General features: G+C 38.5%; 1 protein-coding gene across 1 annotated transcript in view; it reads left to right on the top strand.

The window, feature by feature from the left end:
• LOC120421038 (neural-cadherin-like) overlaps nucleotides 1–25531 on the top strand; it is a 232209-nt gene that overhangs the window by 41223 nt on the left and 165455 nt on the right. Inside the window, 1 exon segment of the mRNA XM_052708700.1 lies at nucleotides 21422–23178. Within this exon segment, the coding sequence (XP_052564660.1) occupies nucleotides 21603–23178 (1576 nt within the window). The 5' untranslated portion in view covers nucleotides 21422–21602.

The following is a 25531-nucleotide window of genomic DNA, read 5'->3' as shown; positions in this document are numbered from 1 at the left end:
TCCAGGAATTTGTCCATATGTCGAATGACATTTCGACGGCACCACCTCCCGTCCTCTTGAGTTCCCCCTCCAGCTTAGTCAGCATCCAAGCCAAATTCTCGAAAAACTCTCCCGAGTGTTGTCGCTGACGACGCCGGGAGGGGTTTGAGAGCAGTCGGAACAATAGAATTTAATAAATATTTTTTGCACCCTCGTTGGTAAAGTTCTGAACCTCTGAGGTGCAAACATGCTTTCGGTTCTGTACCCTCCAGAGAGATGCGTCGAACAGAGCTAGAAGCAAATTTGGCAGGTCCTTTTGTCGACCGGAGAGTGAAACTTTTTTTGTGCTTGGTTTATTGAGGTCTAATCCAGTGCCGTTGAAGGGTGAGTCGGCGTCGCTAATAAACTAGAGTATGATGGGTGGATGCTGCCTGTCAAAGTCGGGGTTCTTAACGAAAAATGAGTTGCTACTGGTACTGAATATTAAAAATTGACAAACTTTTCAGAGCGGTAATGTTTGCTGAGCTGGTGTTGAGTGGCTTTCAACAGCGAGGATTAGGACGTAATCCGGTTCGTCATGGTGCACAAATCGATCTGGGAGCAACAAACTCTACGCTCCACACAAGGGTGGAAGATTCTTGGCCAGACCAGACGCCACGTGTGTTGATTTGCCCCGTCAATTTCATCAGTCAGTGTCAATTTCTTCTGCCACGAGAAGACACACATCATATCGGCGAGATCGACGGCAGAAAGAAGCATTTGCAGTTAGCGATTTTCTGTCTGTGAACAGGGATGAAACTTTGAGTTTCTTATCAAGATTGATGAAAATTGATATATTGTAAGAAATCTTCAAGTATTTTTAAAAATTGTGAGAAATTCGAAATTATTTAATAATTAAACGCCTAATTAAGATCCAAAATTATTCCACATAATTTTGAATTTTAAAATTAAATTTAAGAAAACTCTTAGTTTTATCCATCTATTAATGTGATTCCAACAAATCAAGAGTTTTTTTTGAAAAGGTCCTATAAACATATGGAAGGCTAAAGCTTATAGGTCCTTTAAAAAAAAAGCTCTAGTAATGTCTAAAACTGTTTTTTCGTCAAAAGTTCGATTTAAAAAAATACCTTTTGCATTGAAGTGTAGAATTAGTACAGTTAGTTTATTTTTAGTGTTGGATTTTGTGTCATTTACAAAGCTAAAGTTTGTTATTTGGACTGGTAAGAACAAAAAAAAAACAACTCTTGAAAATATATGGTATTTTTTTCAATATTTTTATAACAGAAAGATATTTTTAGTAGAGTAAATATCTTTTATTTTCATGCTCAATTTGCATTTTTTTTTTATTGCCTGCAATGACGAACAAATAATTTTATGGAAATATAAAAATTTCAAATTTAAAATTGTTATTCAACTTTTTATCATTAACATTTAAATTCCCAAAACATTTTTATAAGTTTAAAAAGTCAAAAAATGCAAAAATAAATAAAGTGTTACTTTGAAACAATTGAAAAAATGTCTGGAATTTTTATGAATTTTTGAAGTAACAATAAACTAATTTTTGACTATGCATGATAATGCAAAATCTGGTTTAGGAAATATATTTTTTTGAAAAAATCTGATTTTTTGAAGAAAATGTCAAAAACCTTGACAACAACTAAACCACAAAAAATATTGAAAATCATTTTTAAAGCAAAATTGAATTTGCAATCAAAGATTTCTTAACATTTGATAATTTTAATTTGTTTTTGAAGAAGAGCTACTTTTATGGACATATTTTTGATTTCTTTTCGTTTTTCTGCATTTTAAAAATATTTCTTGAATGAAAATTAGTTTTGAATAACTGAGAAAATGTACTGCATTTTTTCCTGGATTTTTGCAAATCGGGCAATTAGTTAGGCAATATTATTTAAAAAAAATCTATCAAGCCATTTTGAATCTTTTAAAAATGTTTAAAAAAAAATTATTTCTTTATCATATTTTTAACTTCATTATAATATTTTTGAAATATTTTTATTGAAATGACCAAAAAATTTTGCAAAACATTTAATTTTTAAAATCAAAATTCATACCAAAAAATCCGAGATATCGTCAGTTGAAAATAACAGGCTTATCAGGTGATATTTAGAAAAATTTAGACATAAATAAATTTTGATTTTAATTATTTAATTTAAGATTGCAGCACATACAAATTGATTTCAACAAATTTATCATGATTTAAATAGCACATCATTTCAAAAAGTGTTTCTATAGTAAATGTTTAGTACTGAAAAATGCATACACACTAAAAAATTATGAATATTACACTTAACGGAATTTACTATTCGATGTAAAAAATAATCATGTAAACGAGATTATGATGTGAATTTACATTTGATTTGACACAAAATGTCAAAATTTCTATTGGAAAAGTGAAGCACAACTTCTGATGTAAATAACAATGAAAACTTAATAAAATCATTCATAACAACCAAGTTTTGATTTATTCCTAAGACTATCTAAGACTAAAATGTTTTGCAGCATACGTCATCATTTCTACCGATAAATGTAAAATTACACTGTCATGGTTATTTTTCAATATCGTGTAATTTTACATTTTTATGTAATATTACGTCTTTTTTGACGCTCCAGTTATGTGCATCAAATTAGACGGAATATTACACGGCTTTTTCTTAGTGTGTAGAAATGTCAATTCAACAGGACTAAGGAGGATAAAATTTAGAAATATTCTGTAATGAAATTATCGTTTCCATATCATTGTCCAAATCTTCAACCCTGCTCCCTCTCGAAACATAAACACAACCACCGCCCGAAGGGATAAACCAAAACTCTGGCTCAAGCTCCGGAATCACGAAATCAACCCTCGATTTTCGTCGGCGAATGTTTGACGTGTGCTCACAACCCAATAGCAACCATCAGGGGTGTGAGGGAAAATGTCTGTGCACTTTGAGCTAGAAGAAATTTCGATGTTTTTCGTTTCGTTCGTGTGTTTGTCTGCATTAGGGTAGAGGGGGAAGTCATTTTCATTTCACGCAGTCTAGCGCGCTGGAGGGGCCCAAAATCTGCCGAAATTCGGTGCAGGGGAAAGGTTCATTGACTCGTTCTAGCGCGACCAAATTTGAACTGCGAGGATATGTTGCCACTTTGCTTCAAGGTTATGGTCACCGAAAACGTAGTCAGTGTCACCCGATTTAGACGACTTGTGGGTGTTTGGCGGGTAGAAAGAACACCCCTCTCTCTCTTCCAGATGACTTCTCCGATATTGGAAATTGGATGAGATTCTAGAAACGTGTGTGCGTACGACGTCGTCTGAACGAAGGAGGGTGTGATGGATTAGCACGAATCTGCTCGAAATGTGAAATTAAATCAAATTAAGTGCTTTTCTACCGGCTTTCGCACACACACACACACATTCACAAGGGATGGACACGAACGGAATAATTCAATTTGTTGCTCGCTTCGATGGATTTGTCCTCCCCGTCGATGAGACTGTCAACAGACAGAGAATCGCCGGCTCGGTCCGATTGAGTTTATTGTGTTCATTCGGGCGAAATTGCAATCTCGCAAGCAAACATTGACAGCTCTTTGGTATTGTGAAAATTTTGAATTAAACTGGAAAAAGTTTTTTCGCAAAACTGCCCGAGTGCATCCCAGGGAAAATGTTGATCCAACACGCTGAGAGTTGGTCCACGTGGCCGGCCCCCCTCAGGGGCAACGCTCGTCCTCGTGCATCTAACGACTGTAATTATAATTAATTTGCGCACTGGTGTGGAATAATAGCGAGTCGAATAAATATTATCTCGACGCAAGTACACACACCCACAAGCGTTGGCATAATTTTCAAACATAATTGTTTCTCAGACAAACATTAGATTAAGCTATTCCAACACGCACAAACACGTGACGAGCCACGTGCAGACCATCAGGGACGGAGGCTGCCATTATCAGAATATGTCTGCTCCTTCCAGGAAGGAGGAGTTGGGAATGAATAACCCAACTCGGTGACGGTGACCATAACAATTCGAGTTATCACTTGTGCGGAGGATAATACCGTCTGACTGCGGAAAGTTTTGTGCTGGTCAGCGTTTTTGGAATGTCAATTAACTTGGATGACTGGAGCTGATTCTGGTGCTGAAAAGCGTGTATGATACCTTGTCTGGATGGGTTTCCTGGAAGAGAGAGATGTATTTTCGATAAAATTTATCAATTTCATTGAAATTGTCATTGTCATTTTGTTTGTTGATTTTTATCAACAAAGTAAAAACCTAACATAAATTTTACTGAAATAAATTTAATGTTGAAATAGCGATGAAAATTTCATAACAATACATCCATAGAGCCTTTTATCCCACTCCAATTCAAGAGATTTGTAAAACGTAAGTAACATTTATGAACTAAAAAACTTTAATCATTTCTTTTGTAGTTTCATCTCAAATTGCCTGTTGGTTGTTTTAAAATTGAAAATGAATGTTGGGTTTTGTATGTTGTACAGATATATACAAAAAACGCCTCTTTTTTTTTTTTTTTTTTTGAAAAATTATTAAAGCAATCCCTCTGTTGTTCGATTAATAAATTAAAAAAATACCTGCGTGAAAAATACCAATTTTGAAAAAAGACAAATTTTTAACATTAAAAAAATTGGAAGTAATTTTCAAACATTAGTTCGTCCATACAAGTCTACGTACAATATTGGCAACTGTCCATACAAAAGGTCTGTTCAAATATTTATAAATCTTGAGAACGAATATTTTGATAGATTAGCTGTCTTCAGTAAAGTTGCAGGTTAGAAAAACACTATTTTTGCACAAAAAATAATATTATTTTGAAAAATGTAATTTTTGGTTAAGTTTTAGATACAAAAAAATACATTATTTGAGCTATGGCACAAGTAGGTCAAAATTGACAGTGCTGCCAATATTTAAAAAAAATCATTATTTAAAAATAAATAAAAAAAAGTAGATAACTTAGCAAACATGATTCGTTTTTCAATTGAAAAAAATAAACTGTTTTAAAATTTCAGATCTCTTCAGTAAAAATATTTTCATAATTTTCAAATCATCCCAAACATTTTAAAAAGCCAAATAAAACTTATTTTCGACCATATTATCTGTCATCACATACTTAAAATAAGAATTTAAAGAATGTAATTTGCGCAATTTATTTGTTCTAAAAGTACCTTTTTTTTAAAAAAAAAAAGCAATACCTACAACGTTGCATATCAATCTGAAAATTTCTAAATATTTAAATAGCATTTTGTATGGACGGTTACTGAAATTGTAAGCAGTCTTGTATGGGCGAACCAATGATGTAACATTACTTCTATGGTTATCGAAAAAGTACACAAAAAGTGTCATCCAAAGCAAAAAAAAAAAAAAAAATAAAAAAAATTACAAAAATCAGATTTTTAAAATATTTGCCTAGGCCGTTGCAAATATTTTTCAAATTTTATGTCGCCCTCCCCCCCTTCAAATCGGCCCTAAAAATCAGGCAGCAAAAAAAAAAATATTTAAAAAACTTTAAAATTTTAATAAAAATATAGGTGTAATCGACATAAAACAAGTTAAAATGCATTTTCCTGGGTTTAAAATCATATTAAGCATGTTTGGGATCAAATGAAAATATTTAGAATTTTTGTGAAATTCCGATGTACAGTACCGCGAAAAGTTTTTTTTCGGACAAAAAAAATCTCTATTTAAATTTTTTGATAACTAATACTTGCAAAACATTTGGGCAGGTGTATTATGCATTTTGAAAAACTTTTTCCATCGAAATGTTGAAACTAAGGCTTGTTATTTCAATTTTTATATTTTTTTTATTTTTAACGGCCTTATTTTTGAAAAAAAAAATGCTTAATACAAAATAGATTTAGATACATTTCTTTGAAAGTGCTTGATTTTACATAATTGTTCAGCATCAATAGATTATCGATTTGTAAATTTCTCCCTCAGGGTTTTTTAGATTTGCAATTTCAATTTCAGAACATTTTTTCAGAACAAACAGTGCAAACTATAAAATTAACTTTGAAAAGGCATTCCAAAGAGTTTCATATAATCTATCCTTTTGAAAAGGTCTTACTTGACAGATTATCAAAACTGTATCATTTCTACTGAAATGCATAAACAATTCTTGAATCAATACAGTTTTACCTGAAATTCATGTTAATTTTACTTAAAAAAGACAAGTTCTGTAAGAATATCAATTGAAACAAAATGATAAGGCTGGTACAAATTTTATTTAAGGTTTTTATCATTTTAATATTGAAAACTAATGATTATAAAACAGCTTAACTACCCCTGATCGCATAGATGTCCCATATGCATTTTCATCGATTTTGAGTTATTGATGCAGTTTGGTTCAAAATCGTGTGCTCTTTCCAAAAAGCCTATAGCATCCAGTACTTTGTTCTAGAAATCAGGAGGAAATCCATTTTTTTCGCCAAAAAATCACACGTAGCCTTATGTATGGGACAAACTTCAAATGCGTTTTTCTCAGGTTGCTGTTTTTGCATATGGGACATTTATGCGAACATGGGCAGTTAACTAGTGTAAAATGCATTTTAAAACACTTTTTTCATTAAAATGTTGAGACTTTGGCTTGTCATTTCAATTTTTATGTTTTTTTTTAATTTCTTGAACCCCCTTCAACCCAGGCCAGAGCCGAGTGACAAAAACTTTGGAAAATATTTGCATCGACCTAATGATTATAGAAATAATTGTTTTTTGTTCGTGCCATTTTTCCTGCAAAAAAAAACATTTTGAAAAAGAAAACTTGAATTTAAAGATCCTTTTGAAATCTAACAATTAAACTTCTGAAAGTTTTATTTTGGTGTTTTATGATTTGAGTGTCGTGATGTTAAAAATTAAATATATCGTAATGCCCTCAACTCAAATTTAAATAATGTTCAGTTATGAGCTCACATCTAAATCTTGTAATTTTACAGATTTGTACGAAAGTTCACGACAAAATCGATATTTTTTGCTTGTCCTTACTAGCTTTTCTCTGACTTATTTTATTTGATGTCAACATTTCCATCTAATCTTTAATCACTAATAACTGTCTTCGCTAACGAAGCTGCCTATTTTCGACAAATTCCATACGAAACCGTCCCAATCTAATTGCTCCCTTACAGAAAGCAATTCCAAATTCGCATAAAACCAGTAGTTGCCCACCCCCTTCTCCTCATCAACTCACCAAACTCTCCTTCACAGCATCATTAGCGAACGAATTGACTGCTTGATTGATTTCTATTGCCCGATTCCGTTCTGCCCAATTTTCCAAACCGATGCGACCGCTGACTTGCTCCTAAATCAACCACCATCCAGGTCGGAAATCGATAATCATTCAAAGAGGCTCAGTTCACTCAATTGCGAAGCAGAATAGCGCCGCTGGCCAGCATCGCGGAGCAGATCAAATGTCAGTGGGTGGTACTGGCTCCCCCACTCTCAAGTCGCAACTCATCCGCGGCAGTTCACTTTCAAAGGCAAAGGCGATTAAAACCGTCATTCGGGTCGAGTCTGGCGCGGACATGGCCACGACATCGAGTCGGCCCTATCGTAAAAGCCATCGCGGTGATCATCGTTAGACGACGACGACCCGGGCGGTTGGCAAACAAAGAATGACGCCGTAGTAGGAAGTCTTCAATTGAGTGACCTTCCCGGGGAAAAGGGCGCTCTTCGTCATGACGACCCCCACTTCCAGGGCCTCCAAGCCTTAAACGGCCATGTCGTCTCGTATCAATCAACCGGGATCAAGTGGGTTGGTGAAGGGAATGATGTCTGACCTCGTGCCCGCTGGGATCTAGCATCTTGTGGGATAAAATGAGCGGGATGAGCTTGCTACAAGACAGTTTTAGTAATGCGCAGCTGATACGAATGGAGTGGTCTGGAAATTAACCAGCGCGAGTTGCGTTGAAGATTCGTTTGGGATGACAAATGGGTGATGTTAATCAACAGCGGTTTTCATCGTGTTGGAGCAGACTACCACAAACTTTGTGTTAAATGTGATTCTTTTTAACGTTTTTGTAACAATCAAGATTGATTGAAGAAAAATAATTTGAAGATTTAAATGTATTTCTGTAAAAATCAACAAATTTCATCGACGCACCCTCAAAAATCTGTGGGAACGTAACGCGGTAGGTCCGCTTAATCTCCAGGTCTTAATCTCGTCTCTCCTTCCCATATCTCAACCATATAAATCCACGACCAGTTCATGGTGGCGGCATCATTAGCCACCGCCTGGTCCACTCCGTCATCCGGAGATACATATTGCTCACACGAATACCTCACATAGCTGACTGCTGACTCTGGGTGGGAACTTAAACTTGGTGATCCTCCCCATGTGGTCATTTATGGTGACGATAATGATGATCGCTGCTTGTTATTCCCCCTCTGGTTGGAGAGTTCCGAAGAAGTGCTGCTGTTCTTGGTTTAAATTCAATTTAGAGCTCAATTGCATAATTTAACGTCGAGCAGACAGCATTTTTCCAAGACATTTGCGATGATCCTCCGTCTGAAGGTACCGAGTCGTGTCTGGACGCCGACTTCAAGCCAAAGCATAATATTCGCGTTTAAACTTCAACTGCTGCTGACGATGATGATGATGATGGTTGTGGAGCGCAATTTGGATTTACCGTGAGAATTTGCTTAAAGTTAGCCTTGCCCTTGGCGTCCCAGTCGGGCGCGCGATACTTGGAAAGAACAACGGGTCGTAAAGATCGGGTGGCATTTGCTGGCTTTAGGGTTTGTTTTGGCGTTCTAGGAGCGGTTATTACCACGCCGAGCTTTGGGTGGTGGCTTCTCGGGTGAGTTGCTTCCTGGGAATGGCTCACGATGGCTTTGCAATTTTGTTGCGAAATTTGTTGACTTGAGAGTTCCAGGTACACCATATTCTTTTTTTAAGTCACCTTTTTTTAAACGATTCTCGATTTACACAACTTTTTTTAAGTCATGACTTAAAATGAGAATGAACATGACTTAAATTGAGAATCTGACTTAAATCAAGAATCTTTGGGATTTCGTAATTTGTCGGAGTATTTTCAAAATGTATCAATTGTATTTTGTTTAGTTATGTTATTAAAACATTTTAGCATGGTTTTAGAACACCTGGGATGTTCTAGTCCATCCGAAACTTCCGGGAATCTTGTGCAACTGGATTACCAAAGAAACTAGTCGAAACTTCAAAACTTTAACAACGGATCCTACCCAGACTGCTTCAGTGAGTGCGATAGGCTACAGTACATTGTTGTAACAATTTAGAGGTCGACGGCTTTTAATCCTGTGACATACCCGCATAGCTTCAGTGTGTATTGTAGACTTCATTCCTGTTATGTTGGGATCTACCAAAAAGTTCTTGGATGACCCAGGACATCCAAACACAAAAATACGTCAACAATACGCACTGAAGCTATGCCGATATATTCCGGGGTCAAAAACCGTCGACCTCTGGCTTGTTACGGCGGAAGATCTACAGATCTTAACTCCAAGGAGTCCTTGGATGACCCAGGACATCTCAACACATCTGGAAAGTAGTCTACCATACTCACTAAAGCTATGCGGGTATGTCCTGGTGTCAAAACTGTCGAACTCTTGCTCGTTACGGCGGTAGACTTTCAGATCTTAACTCCAGGGAGTCCTTGGATGACCCAGATCATCCCAATAAGTTGTTACAACAATGTACTGTAGCCTACCAACCTCACTGGAGTAGTCTGGGTAGGATCCGTTGTCAAAATTTTGATGTTTCGACTTGTTTCTTTGGTAAGCCAGTTGCACAAAATTCCCGGTAGTTAAGGATGGACTAGAACATCCCAGGTGTTCGAAAACCATGCCTAAATGTTTTACTAACATAACTAAACAATATTCAATTGATACATTTTGAAAATTCTACGATAAATTACGAAAACCCAAAGAATCTTGATTTAAGTCAGATTCTCAATTTAAGTCATGGACATTCTTTTTTTAAACGATTCTCGATTTAAACACCCCCATTTCGTTGTGTAAATAAAGAATATGGTGTATTTTTCTTGTAGACTTACTGGTATCTGGAGTTAAAAAAAAGCTTGAAAATTTGATTTAGAATCGATAACTTTATCTAAAAAAGTGATGAAATTCAAAATACGCTAGACTTTAACTGATGAAGCTAATTTGTTTCCAGCTTACTCATCGTCCATCCATCCTGTCACAACAGTGTAAAAGGGGGCTCCGAAAAGTCGCAAACGCCACACAAAAAGCCCATCCCTGGAGCCATATAATCCCCGAGAAGACGACACCCAGGTTACAAATTTGGTGTCTCACCAACTCAGAGGTGTGAAAACGAAATTTTACCCGACTCCGTGCGGGACCTCCTCGCCGCCTTACGGCGGCCAATGATCAAAAGCATCCCATTATAATCTTTTTTATTGCCTCCTGCCTAGGCCCCGGGCGAGGGGGATGACCCTCCCCCCTCACCTCTCCTCACACGAGCTTTATTTGGAGCTAAAGCTGATTGATTATGTTTCCATCTCCCTCCCCTTTTTCTGTTTTGTCACTGAATAGCTAATGAGTGTTTGAAGAGAGCCCACCCAACTCAGTGGCGACGACGAACCTCTCGAGAGAGGTGTGAAAACGGTTCTTCTCGATCACTCGGTGCCTTAAAAAGGCGTGACACATTCCTAACAAAGAAGAGAGGGAGACTATAAATCAAGATCCCCATGAGATTCGTCTCCTGCGGAGACCAGCACGCAGGAATACTTGTCTAATTGATTGACAACAATTAATTCTCGAGACAGGCAGAAAATTGCCTTTGGATCCTGTTATTTCAGACGTGGAGTAAATTTCGATGTGGCACGAAAATTCGTGAGGATCTCCTTAAAAAGTGCGTGTGAAATTGGGCTTCATTCCATTTGGATGGGATATCAGAGATGTACACCCAAATAAGAGAGGTGAACGAAATGCTTGAAAATTATAAAAAAATAAACGAGAAAAACCGCTACTAATGCTTGCTACACGAAGGAAAATAAGTTCCCAAAATTGTGAACAAGTGTTCATGAAATTGGGAATCACGAACAAAGTGTTAAAAATTTATGGTTCTATTTTCCAAAACATGCCAAGGATTTTGAACACTTTGTTCGTGTTTCCCAATTTCATGAACACTTGTTCACAATTTTGGGAACTAATTTCTCTCCGTGCAACAACAGTTGGCAAGCAAGCATCTTCTACCACTCATTTTCGTCTCTCTTTTGTTAACATTAATTGTCATAAAATTCTGTTTTGGGTGTAATCAACTCCCAAAACGACGTATGATGATTGTTATGAAGAACGTGCTGCCTCAAAAAACGATTCTCTGGCACGACTTGCTTGGTCGTCCAGCCCAACCAACACATCATTTGTGTACGGGACCGATCTTATCGATTGGCTTTTACACCTCGTTTTGACACTAAACACTACGAGACCATTACCGCCTTCTCATGAATAGTAGTACTACCAGAGTGTAAAACTCTTTGTGGCGTAACCTTGAATTGAAACTGTGGTTTTCCAGGAAGAAAGAAAGAAACGATACATCTGAAGCGGAAAAGCCACAAAGAAGAAGGTACTGACGACAAATGGGAATGGAGTCCCTCGTTAACCCGTATAGGCCTGGGTGAAATTGGAATCACTAAAATGGCCATAACTCAGCGAAAACTCAACCAATTTGCATACTTCTTTATTAGTTGGACTCGTTAGAATGTCTATTTTCCGAAAATGACCCGCAGAACCCGGAAATGTTCCGGTGGCCGGAGATATTCCGGTGGGTCACTGGGTCAAACAGGGTCAAAAATGGCCATTTTTGGGTCCCGCACTATTTTGTTGATAGAAATCTTGGAAAAAAAACACATTTTTTTCATGTTACGATCTTTGTTCTACCAACAGACAATACTGACCAATGATTTTGCACCTCCGGGGATGTTCCGGATTGAACGGGCAGGTTCCCTACCCCGGGGGAACCGGTCAAGGGACGGTCAGAAATAAAACTATTTCTATCATGGCAATATGGGTGTCAAAGTTCATCATTTTCAAAATCAAGCTCATCTTTGATCCCCAAAACCACTTTTGGACCGATCTGGCCACTTTGGGACCGGTTCCCGGTACTCCAGTGAAATCCGGAATAAGGCAAATTACGGGAATATTTCTGAACAATTTTTGACTGGGCAATATGGGAGTCAAAGTTCATCATTTTCAAAACAAAGCTCATCAATGATCCCCAGAACCACTTTTGGATCGATCTGGCCACTTTGGGACCGGTTCCCGGTACTCCGGTGGAACCCGGAATATGGCAAATTAGGGGATTATTTCTGTATAATTTTTGACTGGGCAATATGGGTGTCAAAGTTCATCATTTTCAAAACAAAGCTCATCCATGATCACCAAAACCACTTTTGGACCGATCTGGCCACTTCGTGACCGGTTCCCGGTACTCCGGTGGAACTCGGAATATGGCAAATTACGGGATTATTTCTGTATAATTTTTAGCATGGCAATATGGATGTCAAAGTTCATTATTTTCAAAATCAAGCTCATCTATGATCCCCAAAACCACTTTTGGATCGATCTGGCCACTTTGGGACCGGTTCCCGGTACTCCAGTGAAATCCGGAATATGGCAAATTACGGGATTATTTCTGAACAATTTTTGACTGGGCAATATGGGTGTCAAAGTTCATCATTTTCAAAATTTAGCTCGTCCATGATCCCCAGAACCACTTTTGGATCGATCTGGCCACTTTGGGACCGGTTCCCGGTACTCCGGTGGAACCCGGATTATGGAAAATTACGGGATTATTCCTGAATAATTTTTGACAGGGCAATATGGATGTCAATGTTCATCATTTTCATAATTTAGCTCATTTATGATCCCCAAAACCACTTTTGGACCGATCTGGCCACTTTGGGACCGGTTCCCGGTACTCCGGTGGAACCCGAAATATGGCAAATTACGGGATTATTCCTGAATAATTTTTGACAGGGCAATATGGAAGCCAAAGTTCATCATTTTCAAAACAAAGCTCATTTATGATCCCCAAAACCACTTTTAGACCGATCTGGCCACTTTGGGACCGGTTCCCGGTACCCAGTGAAATCCGGAATATGGCAAATTACGGGATTATTTCTGAATAATTTTTGACAGGGCAATATGGATGTCAAAGTTCATCATTTTCAAAATCAAGCTCATTTATGATCCCCAAAACCATTTTTGGACCGATCTGGCCACTTTGGGACCGGTTCCCGGTACTCCAGTGAAATCCGGAATATGGCAAATTACGGGATTATTCCTGAATAATTTTTGACAGGGCAATATGGATGTCAAAGTTCATCATTTTCAAAATCAAGCTCATTTATGATCCCCAAAACCACTTTTGAAACGATCTGGCCACTTTGGGACCGGTTCCCGGTACTCCGGTGGAACTCGGAATATGGCAAATTACGGGATTATTCCTGAATAATTTTTGACAGGGCAATATGGATGTCAATGTTCATCATTTTCAAAATCAAGCTCATTTATGATCCCCAAAACCACTTTTGGACCGATCTGGCCACATTGGGACCGGTTCCCGGTACTCCGGTGGAACTCGGAATATGGCAAATTACGGGATTATTCCTGAATAATTTTTGTCAGGGCAATATGGATGTCAATGTTCATCATTTTCATAATTTAGCTCATCTATGATCCCCAAAACCACTTTTGGACCGATCTGGCCACTTTGGGTCCGGTTCCCGGTACTCCAGTGGAACTCGGAATATGGCAAATTACGGGATTATTTCTGAATAATTTTTGACAGGGCAATATGGATGTCAAAGTTCATCATTTTCAAAACAAAGCTCATTTATGATCCCCAAAACCACTTTTTGACCGATCTGGCCACATTGGGACCGGTTCCCGGTACTCCGGTGGATCTCGGAATATGGCAAATTACGGGATTATTTCTGAATAATTTTTGACAGGGCAATATGGATGTCAAAGTACATCATTTTCGAAATCAAGCTCATCTATGATCCCCAAAACCACTTTTGGACCGATCTGGCCACTTTGGGACCGGTTCCCGGTACTCCGGTGGAACCCGGAACAAGGCAAATTATGGGATTATTTCTGAACAATTTTTGACTGGGCAATATGGATGTCAAAGTTCATCATTTTCAAAACAAAGCTCATCCATGATCACCAAAACCACTTTTAGACCGATCTGGCCACTTTGGGACCGGTTCCCGGTACTCCATCCAGTGAAATCCGGAATATGGCAAATTACGGGATGATTTCTGAATATTTTTTGTCTGGGCAATATGGATGTCAAAGTTCATCATTTTCAAAATCAAGCTCATCCATGATCCCCAAAACCACTTTTGGACCGATCTGGCCACTTTGGGACCGGTTCCCGGTACTCCGGTGGAACCCGGAATAAGGCAAATTACGGGATTTTTTCTGTATAATTTATGGCATGGCAATATGGATGTCAAAGTTCATCATTATTCAGAAATAATCCCCTAATTTGCCATATTCCGGGTTCCACCGGAGTACCGGGAACCGGCCTCAAAGTGGCCAGATCGGTCCAAAAGTGGTTTTGGGGATCATAGATGAGCTAAATTATGAAAATAATGAACATTGACATCCATATTGCCCTGTCAAAAATTATTCAGGAATAATCCCGTAATTTTCCATATTCCGAGTTCCACCGGAGTACCGGGAACCGGTCCCAAAGTGGCCAGATCGGTCCAAAAGTGGTTTTGGGGATCATAAATGAGCTTGATTTTGAAAATGATGAACTTTGACATCCATATTGCCCTGTCAAAAATTATTCAGAAATAATCCCGTAATTTGCCATATTCCGAGATCCACCGGAGTACCGGGAACCGGTCCCAAAGTGGCCAGATCGATCCAAAAGTGGTTTTGGAAATTATGTATGAGCTTGGTTTTGAAAATTATCAACTTTGACATCCATATTGCCCTGTCAAAAATTATTCAGGAATAATCCCGTAATTTGCCATATTCCGAGTTCCACCGGAGTACCGGGAACCGGTCCCAAAGTGGCCAGATCGGTCAAAAAGTGGTTTTGGGGATCATAAATGAGCTTGATTTTGAAAATGATGAACATTGACATCCATATTGCCCTGTCAAAAATTATTCAGGAATAATCCCGTAATTTGCCATATTCCGAGTTCCACCGGAGTACCGGGAACCGGTCCCAAAGTGGCCAGATCGGTCCAAAAGTGGTTTTGGGGATCATAAATGAGCTTGATTTTGAAAATGATGAACATTGACATCCATATTGCCCTGTCAAAAATTATTCAGGAATAATCCCGTAATTTGCCATATTCCGAGTTCCACCGGAGTACCGGGAACCGGTCCCAAAGTGGCCAGATCGGTCCAAAAGTGGTTTTGGGGATCATAAATGAGCTTGATTTTGAAAATGATGAACATTGACATCCATATATCCCTGTCAAAAATTATTCAGGAATAATCCCGTAATTTGCCATATTCCGAGTTCCACCGGAGTACCGGGAACCGGTCCCAAAGTGGCCAGATCGATCCAAAAGTGGTTCTGGGGATCATGGATGAGCTAAATTTTGAAAATGATGAACTTTGACACCCATATTGCCCAGTCAAAAATTGTTCAGAAATAATCCCGTAATTTGCCATATTCCGGATTTCACTGGAGTACCGGGAACCGGTCCCAAAGTGGCCAGATCGGTCCAAAAGTGGTTTTGGGGATCATAGATGAGCCTGATTTTGAAAATGATGAACTTTGACATCCATATTGCCATGCCAAAAATGATACAGAAATAATCCCGTAATTTGCCATATTCCGAGTTCCACCGGAGTACCGGGAACCGGTCCCGAAGTGGCCAGATCGGTCCAAAAGTGGTTTTGGTGATCATGGATGAGCTTTGTTTTGAAAATGATGAACTTTGACACCCATATTGCCCAGTCAAAAATTATACAGAAATAATCCCGTAATTTGCCATATTCAGGGTTCCACCGGAGTACCGGGAACCGGTCCCAAAGTGGCCAGATCGATCCAAAAGTGGTTCTGGGGATCATGGATGAGCTTTGTTTTGAAAATGATGAACTTTGACTCCCATATTGCCCAGTCAAAAATTGTTCAGAAATATTCCCGTAATTTGCCTTATTCCGGATTTCACTGGAGTACCGGGAACCGGTCCCAAAGTGGCCAGATCGGTCCAAAAGTGGTTTTGGGGATCAAAGATGAGCTTGATTTTGAAAATGATGAACTTTGACACCCATATTGCCATGATAGAAATAGTTTTATTTCTGACCGTCCCTTGACCGGTTCCCCCGGGGTAGGGAACCTGCCCGCTCAATCCGGAACATCCCCGGTGGTGCAAAATCATTGGTCAGTATTGTCTGTTGGCAGAACAAAGATCGTAACATGAAAAAATGTGTTTTTTCCAAGATTTCTATCAACAAAATAGTGCGGGACCCAAAAATGGCCATTTTTGACCCTGTTTGACCCAGTGACCCACCGGAATATCTCCGGCCACCGGAACATTTCCGGGTTCTGCGGGTCATTTTCGGAAAATAGACATTCTAACGAGTCCAACTAATAAAGAAGTATGTAAATTGGTTGAGTTTTCGCTGAGTTATGGCCATTTTAGTGATTCCAATTTCACCCAGGCCTATACGGGTTAAAGGGCAGAATGACTTTGTCGAGAACGAACCACAAAGCTTGTCAACGGACGACCGGAGTATGCTCACTCTGGAGTTGTTGATTTGATTCCTGTGGTTTGTGGATGATGCACCATGTTGGTTACAACAAAGAAGTGAATGGATGGATGTAATTTTGAGAGGGATGAGGTTGGTGGGATTGATAGATCTGAACAATTTGATCTGAGCTAGCTTTTAAACTATAAGTTTTTTTTTAGTAAAATAATATGGAAATAAATATACCCTACCTAATGCATAATAATTTTAGTGATGTCTTTTTCATTGGTACATAAAAATATTCTGTCCCCCCCAGGGACAAAATAAAGTGTTTTTTTTTTAATAAAAACTAAAAAAATATTGTTTGAAGTAGAAATCAAATCAATTTCAAATAATTTTTAATTCACCTACCTTGTTTGAAATCATATTTAGCGAGCTTGGGATTGTTTTAAAATATTGACAATTTTTGTGAAATTCCTATGTATTTAACTATTGTAAAATGCATTTAAGAACACTTTTTTCGTAAAAATGTATAAATTATTCCTTGCAATGCTAATTTTTATATTTTTAATATTTTTGTTTAGGGTTTTCTTTGTTTACTTGTAATTGAAGAAGTTAATATTTTTTAAGAAATTTATATTTGGGTAATTCTCCGCCAACTCACACAGCAGTTGCCCCGACCCCTCTTCGATTTGCGTGAAACTTTGTCCTAATGGGTAACTTTTGTCCCTGATCACGAATCCGAGGTCCGTTTTTTGATATCTCGTGACGGAGTGGCGGTACGACCCCTTCCAATTTTGAACATGCGAAAAAAGAGGTGTTTTTCAATAATTTGCAGCCTGAAACGGTGATGAGATAGAAATTTGGTGTCAAAGGGACTTTTATGTAAAATTAGACGCCCGATTTGATGGCGTACTCAGAATTCCGAAAAAAACGTATTTTTCATCGAAAAAAACAATAAAAAAGTTTTAAAAATTCTCCCATTTTCCGTTACTCGACTGTAAAAAAATTTAGAACATGTCATTTTATGGGAAATTTAATGTACTTTTCGAATCTACATTGACCCAGAAGGGTCATTTTTTCAATTAGAACAAAATTTTTCATTTTAAAATTTCGTGTTTTTTCTAACTTTGCAGGGTAATTTTTTAGAGTGTAACAATGTTCTACAAAGTTGTAGAGCAGGCAATTACAAAAATTTTGATATATAGGACATAAGGGGTTTGCTAATAAACATTACGAGTTATCACGATTTTAGGAAAAAAAAGTTTTGAAAAAGTTGGTCGTCGTCGATCATGGCCGTTCATCGCCACCCGCGACAGACGCGGACGACGAAAAAAGAGAAACGCAAAAAGTAACTTTTTCAAAACTTTTTTTTCGTAAAATCGCGATAACTCGTGATGTTTATTAGAAAACCCCTTATGTTTACATATCAAAATTTTTGTAATTGTCTGCTCTACAACTTTGTAGAACATTGTTACACTCAAAAAAATAACCCTGCAAAGTTAGAAAAAACACGAAATTTTAAAATGAAAAATATTGTTCTAAATGAAAAAATTACTCTTCTGAGTCAATGTAGATTCGAAAAGTATATTTAATTTCCCATCAAATGACATGTTCCAAAAATATTTACAGTCGAGTAACGGAAAATGGCAGAGTTTTTAAATTTTTTTAAGTGTTTTTTTCGATGAAAAATACGCTTTTTCGGATTTCCGAGTACGCCGTCAAAACGGGCGTCTAATTTTACATAAAAGTCCCTTTGACACCAAATTTCTATCTCATCACCGTTTCAGGCTGCAAATTATTGAAATACACTATTATTGAATTATTGAAAGGGGTCGTACCGCCCCTCCGTCACGAGATATCAAAAAACGGACCTCGGATTCGTGATCAGGGACAAAAATTACCCCTTAGGACAAAGTTTCACGCAAATCGAAGAGGGGTCGGGGCAACTTTTCCCGATTTCGTGTGAGTTGGTAGAGAATTACCCATATTGAATAAAAAAAAATTCAAAAAAATTGAATCAAAATAAAAAATGTCTCAAAATCAGGAAGCAAAAATGTCTGATTTTCATTTATTTCAAAAATTTAAACAATTTTGATGGATAAAGAATTGAAAACTATTCAATATATTCAATGTAATTAATTCGACCAATGAAAAATTTGTGAAATTTTATGATATTTTCGAAAAAAATATTTAGAAAAATTTTAAATCCAGAAACTTGAACCATTAGTTGCTGAGATATTGGCTTTAGAAAATGTGGGAATGTTTGAATAAGACTTCAACAACTTAAATTTTAATGTATCTTTTTTCTTTTATTCGCTGTATTTCAGCGAGCAGAGATCTAATCTTCAATGTCTTTTAGGCAATTTCATGGGAAATTTTCTGAACTTTTAGAAAATATTTTTTTCTGGAATGGACAGTCACAGACACTGTTTTAAAAAATCGAAAAACAGGAATTTTTCAGCTGAAATATAATTTTAAGTGGCTATATTTTGAAAACGGTGCACCTTATCAAAAAAAATGTGTGATGTTTATTTAAAATAAAAACATAAAAATCTATGTGACTTAAAAGTTGGCGATTTTGTCCTCTAAAACATATCAAAACATATCATAACATAACATATCAAATTCCATCAAAAGTCACTGATTTTCGAATATTTACGTACCATTTTTGTATGAATAGCTGCCAAAATTTTATGGATATTTGTATGGGTGAACCAATGACACATAATGGCTTCTTTGGTCATAGGGAAGGCTCTTACAAAGTTTGAGTCAAATCAAAAAATACAAAAAATAAAAAAATGGTGGAAATCGGCCGATTTAGTAGAGAATTGCTCATATATTCCTACAAAGTTTATTTTTTTTGAATGTATTAATATTTTTAAATGTATTTATTTAAAATGTTTATCCAAATTTGTTTCAATAAATTTAATGATTGCACAGTAACATGTTAAACTAATCTTCATAAAATTGCAACGACCAACGAAAATTGTTTTATTTTTAAGTTAAAGATATTAAGGTATTCAATTCTATTCGAATAAACAGTATCAATTTAAATTTAAACAGTTCAATTTTTCAATTCAATTGTGTTTTTATTAGAATTTAACTGCTCTGCTCCAGGATGTGACATTTGCAATTCAGAGATTTGGAGGACCTTTCAACTGAGAACTATTCATAAGCCTTTGCAGGGAGGGTACATATTTCTAGGTTTAGATTTTGCTAGCTGGGTGCTTTTTTAGGGAAAATAAATCTTGAGGAAAAAACCCTATTTTCAGAAAAAAAACCCCTAAAACAGTTCAATTTTAAATCAGTTTAACACATGTTTTGAGGCTATCTACTTATTTCTTCTTAAAATCAAGATGTATGAATCTCACTTGCAACACAGGTTTATAAATTTGTTTTCTTCTCAACTTTTATCAAGCTTTTTTTTCCGGCCCACCACTATCCAGATCTGGCCCGCAGGGGTTAAAAGGTTGGACACTCCTGAATTAAATGGATACAAGAAAGAGGACTTTCTTTATATTATTTTCAATATAAAGTTTTGGGATCTGAAACTGGACCGAATGGAACAAATCTGGGAAAAAATGTTCAGCCATAGCCGAGAAAATTAAGTTCTTAAAAACTGTAAACGACACCTTTAACTATGCCAACAAAGCGATTTGTTTGCCCTTTTTTTCGCTGAAAATTACATAAAAAAAGATCACCCCTTTGAAGCCCCATATCTCACTTTACACAAAAAAAAAAAAACATTTCGACTGTTGCTAACTTGCCACGCTACTAACTGACATTGCAATTTGATCCCCCATTGAAGTCCCTCGTACGACACACAATTGTACCGACACAACTCCGCAATGGTACACAAGTTTCCCCTCGAGTCCCATCAAATTTGTCTCCCATTTGAGAGGGGGTTGGCAGCGGGGCTTGAGTATCACTTTTCCTTCGTCATGTTGTTTGCGAACAACTTTTGAGAGGCAACCAGGGCAAATATTTGCGCACTTCTTGAAAGCTCTTTCTTCCCTTATCGTCTATCTGTTCAATTATTCACAAACCTGGGCTGAGCAAACCAAACAGTAGGTCGGATTGCGAAGATAGACGAAGTTAATTACGCAGCAAAGTTTTTGGGCGATTGGATCGGACAAGGATTCTAATTAAGTTTTTTTTTTTGGTGGGATTTCCGAGAAAGTCGCAAAGTTGACATTTCCCCAATTAGGAAGTTTAACTTTTGTTGAAGTGCTTTTCCCTAGTCTAGGGTCAAAGCCCTTCCCGGGGAGGCGCTACCTCATTCCGTTAAGCTTGATTCGACCAATTTCCGGTAGCAGAGGTAGCTCAATTCAATTCAAGATCGCACACCGCAGCAGTTATTACTTCATCGATTTCGAGCTTGATCTGCGTAATTTCATCAGATCGGCGCACAATTATCGCCCGACTTGTTTCGTGCACGATTCTTGCTCGATCAGGGTTGAGAATCTCCACCTCTTCTTGAGGTAAGCTGTAACGTGAGATTACCAACCCTGACTCGCCGAATCACTCCACGTGGTTAGCATCCAGGAAATGGAAGAAATGGATCAACAACAATTTCATACCGATCCCCGGCGCGTTCTGCGGTTTCCACCGAATCTGACATTTGAAGAAGAAGCGTGAGGTCAGTCAGGTGATCGCTCTTGGTGCGGTTTTCCTGCCCGTTGATCTCGATCTGCGCCCTCGACGAGGGCGATCAAGTTTATCTCGTTTGATTAAAATTGATAGCTAACACGATCTTTTTCTCTTTAACTTTTCAGGTGAATTCCGCTGAACGAAGACAAGATGCCATGGTCCGCGAGTAGTTCGTGTTTAGTCCGCAGCAGCAGTGTTCGCAAGCGTTAGTGTTGTGACGTGAAGAAGAAGATTCGAAGATTTTGGGGAGAAGTGAAGTGAAATCGAGTGGGAAGGGCAAGAAGAACCCAAAAGAAAGTCGGAAGCATGGGGAAGAAGTCCGGGGCCGCGCAGAGAATGCGGCGTCCGGAGGAGCCGTCCATAGGCGGTGGCGGCGGTGGGAGCAGTAGTGTTAGCAGGCCGAAAATGTTCAGTGTTTCAATGTTAGCAGCCATCTTAGCGTTAGTGTTAGTGTTAGATCTTAATGTTGTCCTAGTATCGTGTAAGCACCATCGCCATCACAGCGCAAACAGCGAAGAGTTCAAGTTCGACCCAACGAACAGCTTTATTAGCTTAGTCCTGCCACACGACACATATCCCGGCTACAGCATTCAGAAGTTTACGGCAAACTTCACCAGTCCAAATTCGCCATTTTCGTCGATCTCGTCGTACTCGTCCAAGCCGCTGAATTACCGGCTGCTCGAGACCGACTACTCCAAGTACTTTACGGTGCTGGACGACGGAATGGTCATGACCACGTCGGACCTCTCCCCGCTAGTCAACCGACCGGTCAAGCTGGTCGTCCTGGAGGAGACGCCCAACTCCACTGCCACCCATCAGCTGCAGCTGTACATCATGAACCGCAAAGACATGCTGCATTTCCCCAGTGCGCTCGGTGAGAACGTCGGTGAACTGAGTGAAAACAAACCCGCCGGTACGCGAGTCCGCGAACTTCCGATCCTTCAGGCAAACTCCGCGCGCGGTGCCAAAACCGTAATCTACACGATCGCGTCCGGTAACGCGGGTCACGAGTTCGCACTGGAGGACAGCAGCACCGGCGAGATCAAGGACACCGTCCGCATCGACGACACCCGCAAGCACGGAGTGTTCCTCGTCTCGAACAAACCCCTCGACCGGGAGTCCAAAGACCTGTACACTCTAGTCCTGGAAGCCTCAGACCCGAAAAAGATCAACAAGGCCCAGGTTAAGCTCCAGGTCAAGATCCTCGACGTCAACGACAATCACCCGACCTTCACCAAACCCGACTACCGGTTCACCGTGAACGGCGTCAAGTCCACCAACAACTACGGCAACGAAACCATCTCGTACGAACGCTTCACCAGCGTCGGCAAGGTCGAAGCCAAGGACGCCGACGGCGACAAGGTCGCGTACCGTCTCCTCAACCCCAGCAACACCGTCGTGATCGTCCCCCAAACCGGAGAACTCCTCCTCGCCGGAGAACCCGACACCCCAGAACTCTTCATCGACGTGGAAGCGCACGACATCCGCACCCCCAGCCTCAAATCCGTCAAACCCGCTCGCGTCCTCGTGGAGTTCGTCGCCCCGGACCCGATCCCGGTCGTGGTGCAGCACCTGAACCACGAGTACCAGCACTCCCACCGGCGGGACAAGCGGCGCGTTACGCGGGCCGTCCGACCGACCAAGCGGATTGAGTTCACCGAAGCGGACGGGGATTCCGAGGGGCGGAATGTGTTCCAGCTGGAGAAGGAAACGGACAAGGAGACGTTCAAGATACGGGACGAGAACCCGTGGGTGACGGTCGAGACGAACGGAGCGGTGCGGGTGAAGAAGAAGTGGGACTACGAGGAGTTGGGGCCGGAGAAGACGATCGACTTTTGGGTGATCATCACGAACCAGGGGCCGGGCAACAACAAGGATAATGGTGAGTTTCGCTTTTCTTTAAGCTTATCAGAATTTAATGTTTTTTTGAGTAAGTTTAAAAAAGAAGACAAATTTAAACAAGTTCAAGTCAGGTGAAATTCAAATTTTGAACAACACTTCTCAAATTATTGTTTGGCAATAACTGAGACAATCAACATAATAAATAGATTAAACAGAATAAACAGAATAAACAGAATAAACAGAATAAACAGAATAAACAGAATAAACAGAATAAACAGAATAAACAGAATAAACAGAATAAACAGAATAAACAGAATAAACAGAATAAACAGAATAAACAGAATAAACAGAATAAACAGAATAAACAGAATAAACAGAATAAACAGAATAAACAGAATAAACAGAATAAACAGAATAAACAGAATAAACAGAATAAACAGAATAAACAGAATAAACAGAATAAACAGAATAAACAGAATAAACAGAATAAACAGAATAAACAGAATAAACAAAATAAACAGAATAAACAGAATAAACAGAATAAACAGAATAAACAGAATAAACAGAATAAGCAGAATAAACAGAATGAACAGAATGAACAGAATAAACAGAATTTAAAAAACACAAGAAACAAGAAACAGAACAAAAAAAACACAAGAAACAAGAAACAGAACAAAAAAACACAAGAAACAAAAAACAGAAGAAAAAAACACAAGAAACAAGAAACAAGAAACAAGAAACAAGAAACAAGAAACAAGAAACAAGAAACAAGAAACAAGAAACAAGAAACAAGAAACAAGAAACAAGAAACAAGAAACAAGAAACAAGAAACAAGAAACAAGAAACAAGAAACAAGAAACAAGAAACAAGAAACAAGAAACAAGAAACAAGAAACAAGAAACAAGAAACAAGAAACAAGAAACAAGAAACAAGAAACAAGAAACAAGAAACAAGAAACAAGAAACAAGAAACAAGAAACAAGAAACAAGAAACAAGAAACAAGAAACAAGAAACAAGAAACAAGAAACAAGAAACAAGAAACAAGAAACAAGAAACAAGAAACAAGAAACAAGAAACAAGAAACAAGAAACAAGAAAAAAGAAACAAGAAACAAGAAACAAGAAACAAGAAACAAGAAACAAGAAACAAGAAACAAGAAACAAGAAACAAGAAACAAGAAACAAGAAACAAGAAACAAGAAACAAGAAACAAGAAACAAGAAACAAGAAACAAGAAACAAGAAACAAGAAACAAGAAACAAGAAACAAGAAACAAGAAACAAGAAACAAGAAACAAGTAACAAGTAACAAGAAACAGGAACCATTCCTGATTGCATTTTAGTCGGGAAAAATTACTTTATTTCAAAAGGGTTCCACTGACATCCAACTTCAGAAAAGAAGAACCATAAATTCAAATCCCCAGTGCACTTTACAGTTCAACCAGATTTCCGGAAGCACACAGCTCAATCAACCGTAACGACCTTCTTCGCAAGGTAGCACCCCATAAACCATATTTGCATTTAAATCCTGACCCGACCAGCTTTTGCTGCGAACAAGTGTCGTCCCGGGGGTGGTTCCACCGATGAATTGCACAGTTTATGAATTCACATAAAATGTGCGAGAAGAGGAAAAAATACTCCCACTCGCTTCGAGCAGAGAGTCGTTAATTCCGACGAGCATAAAATCCTCATTTAAAGTCCCTGCCCCTGCTCACGCCAATGTCCTTGGAGAGTGACAGCTCGGGAAATTCCCTGGAAAAAGAGCTTTATTTTGCCACCCCAACATCAACATCCTCCCCAAAAATCAAGTCTCGCGCTCGACTTGTTCGAAAGTTCTCATGAATAAAGATTTTTCGGACGGGCTTTGTCTTTTTTTTGTTTTTTTTTTTTTTCCACTGGAAGCTTTTTTGTTTGTCTCATTGAGCAGTGTTGCCAGCAAACGCTCGAAGAGTCCCTCGCCGATAATCTGGTTTTAACCTAGCCCCAGAAAAAAAAGAAGGAATAAGCCGAAGCCGGGCTTTATCATCTCAAATTATACGAGATGTCTTTCGGAAGCATCGGTTCGGAAAAAAATGCCACCAGGATTTGGACCGACGACGATGTCCCAACAATGTCTGACAATTGGAAATGATATGCTAAAAAATTCCCACAAAAAAAAGAAAAAAAAGGTGGAAAAATCCAAATGTTGACTCTGCATACTAAAAAGCTTTCGATTGGTTTCTTGTGGCCACTCAATACGCAATCAATGGTGTCGTAAAAATGTCCAACTTTAAAGCTCGAAACAGCAGCAGCTAATGGAAATCGAATCGAGGAATTCGGATTCGTTTGTTTGCTCAACGCATTTTTAACAGCTCCAGAAAACGTCGCCGACACCCTTGATCGCATTCAACCGGGT

This window comes from Culex pipiens, chromosome 2 (genome assembly GCF_016801865.2).
Source record: "Culex pipiens pallens isolate TS chromosome 2, TS_CPP_V2, whole genome shotgun sequence".
Taxonomy (NCBI): domain Eukaryota; kingdom Metazoa; phylum Arthropoda; class Insecta; order Diptera; family Culicidae; genus Culex; species Culex pipiens.
The sequence above is the reverse complement of the archived record's forward strand: the minus strand, read 5'-3'. Positions and strand labels throughout refer to the sequence as shown.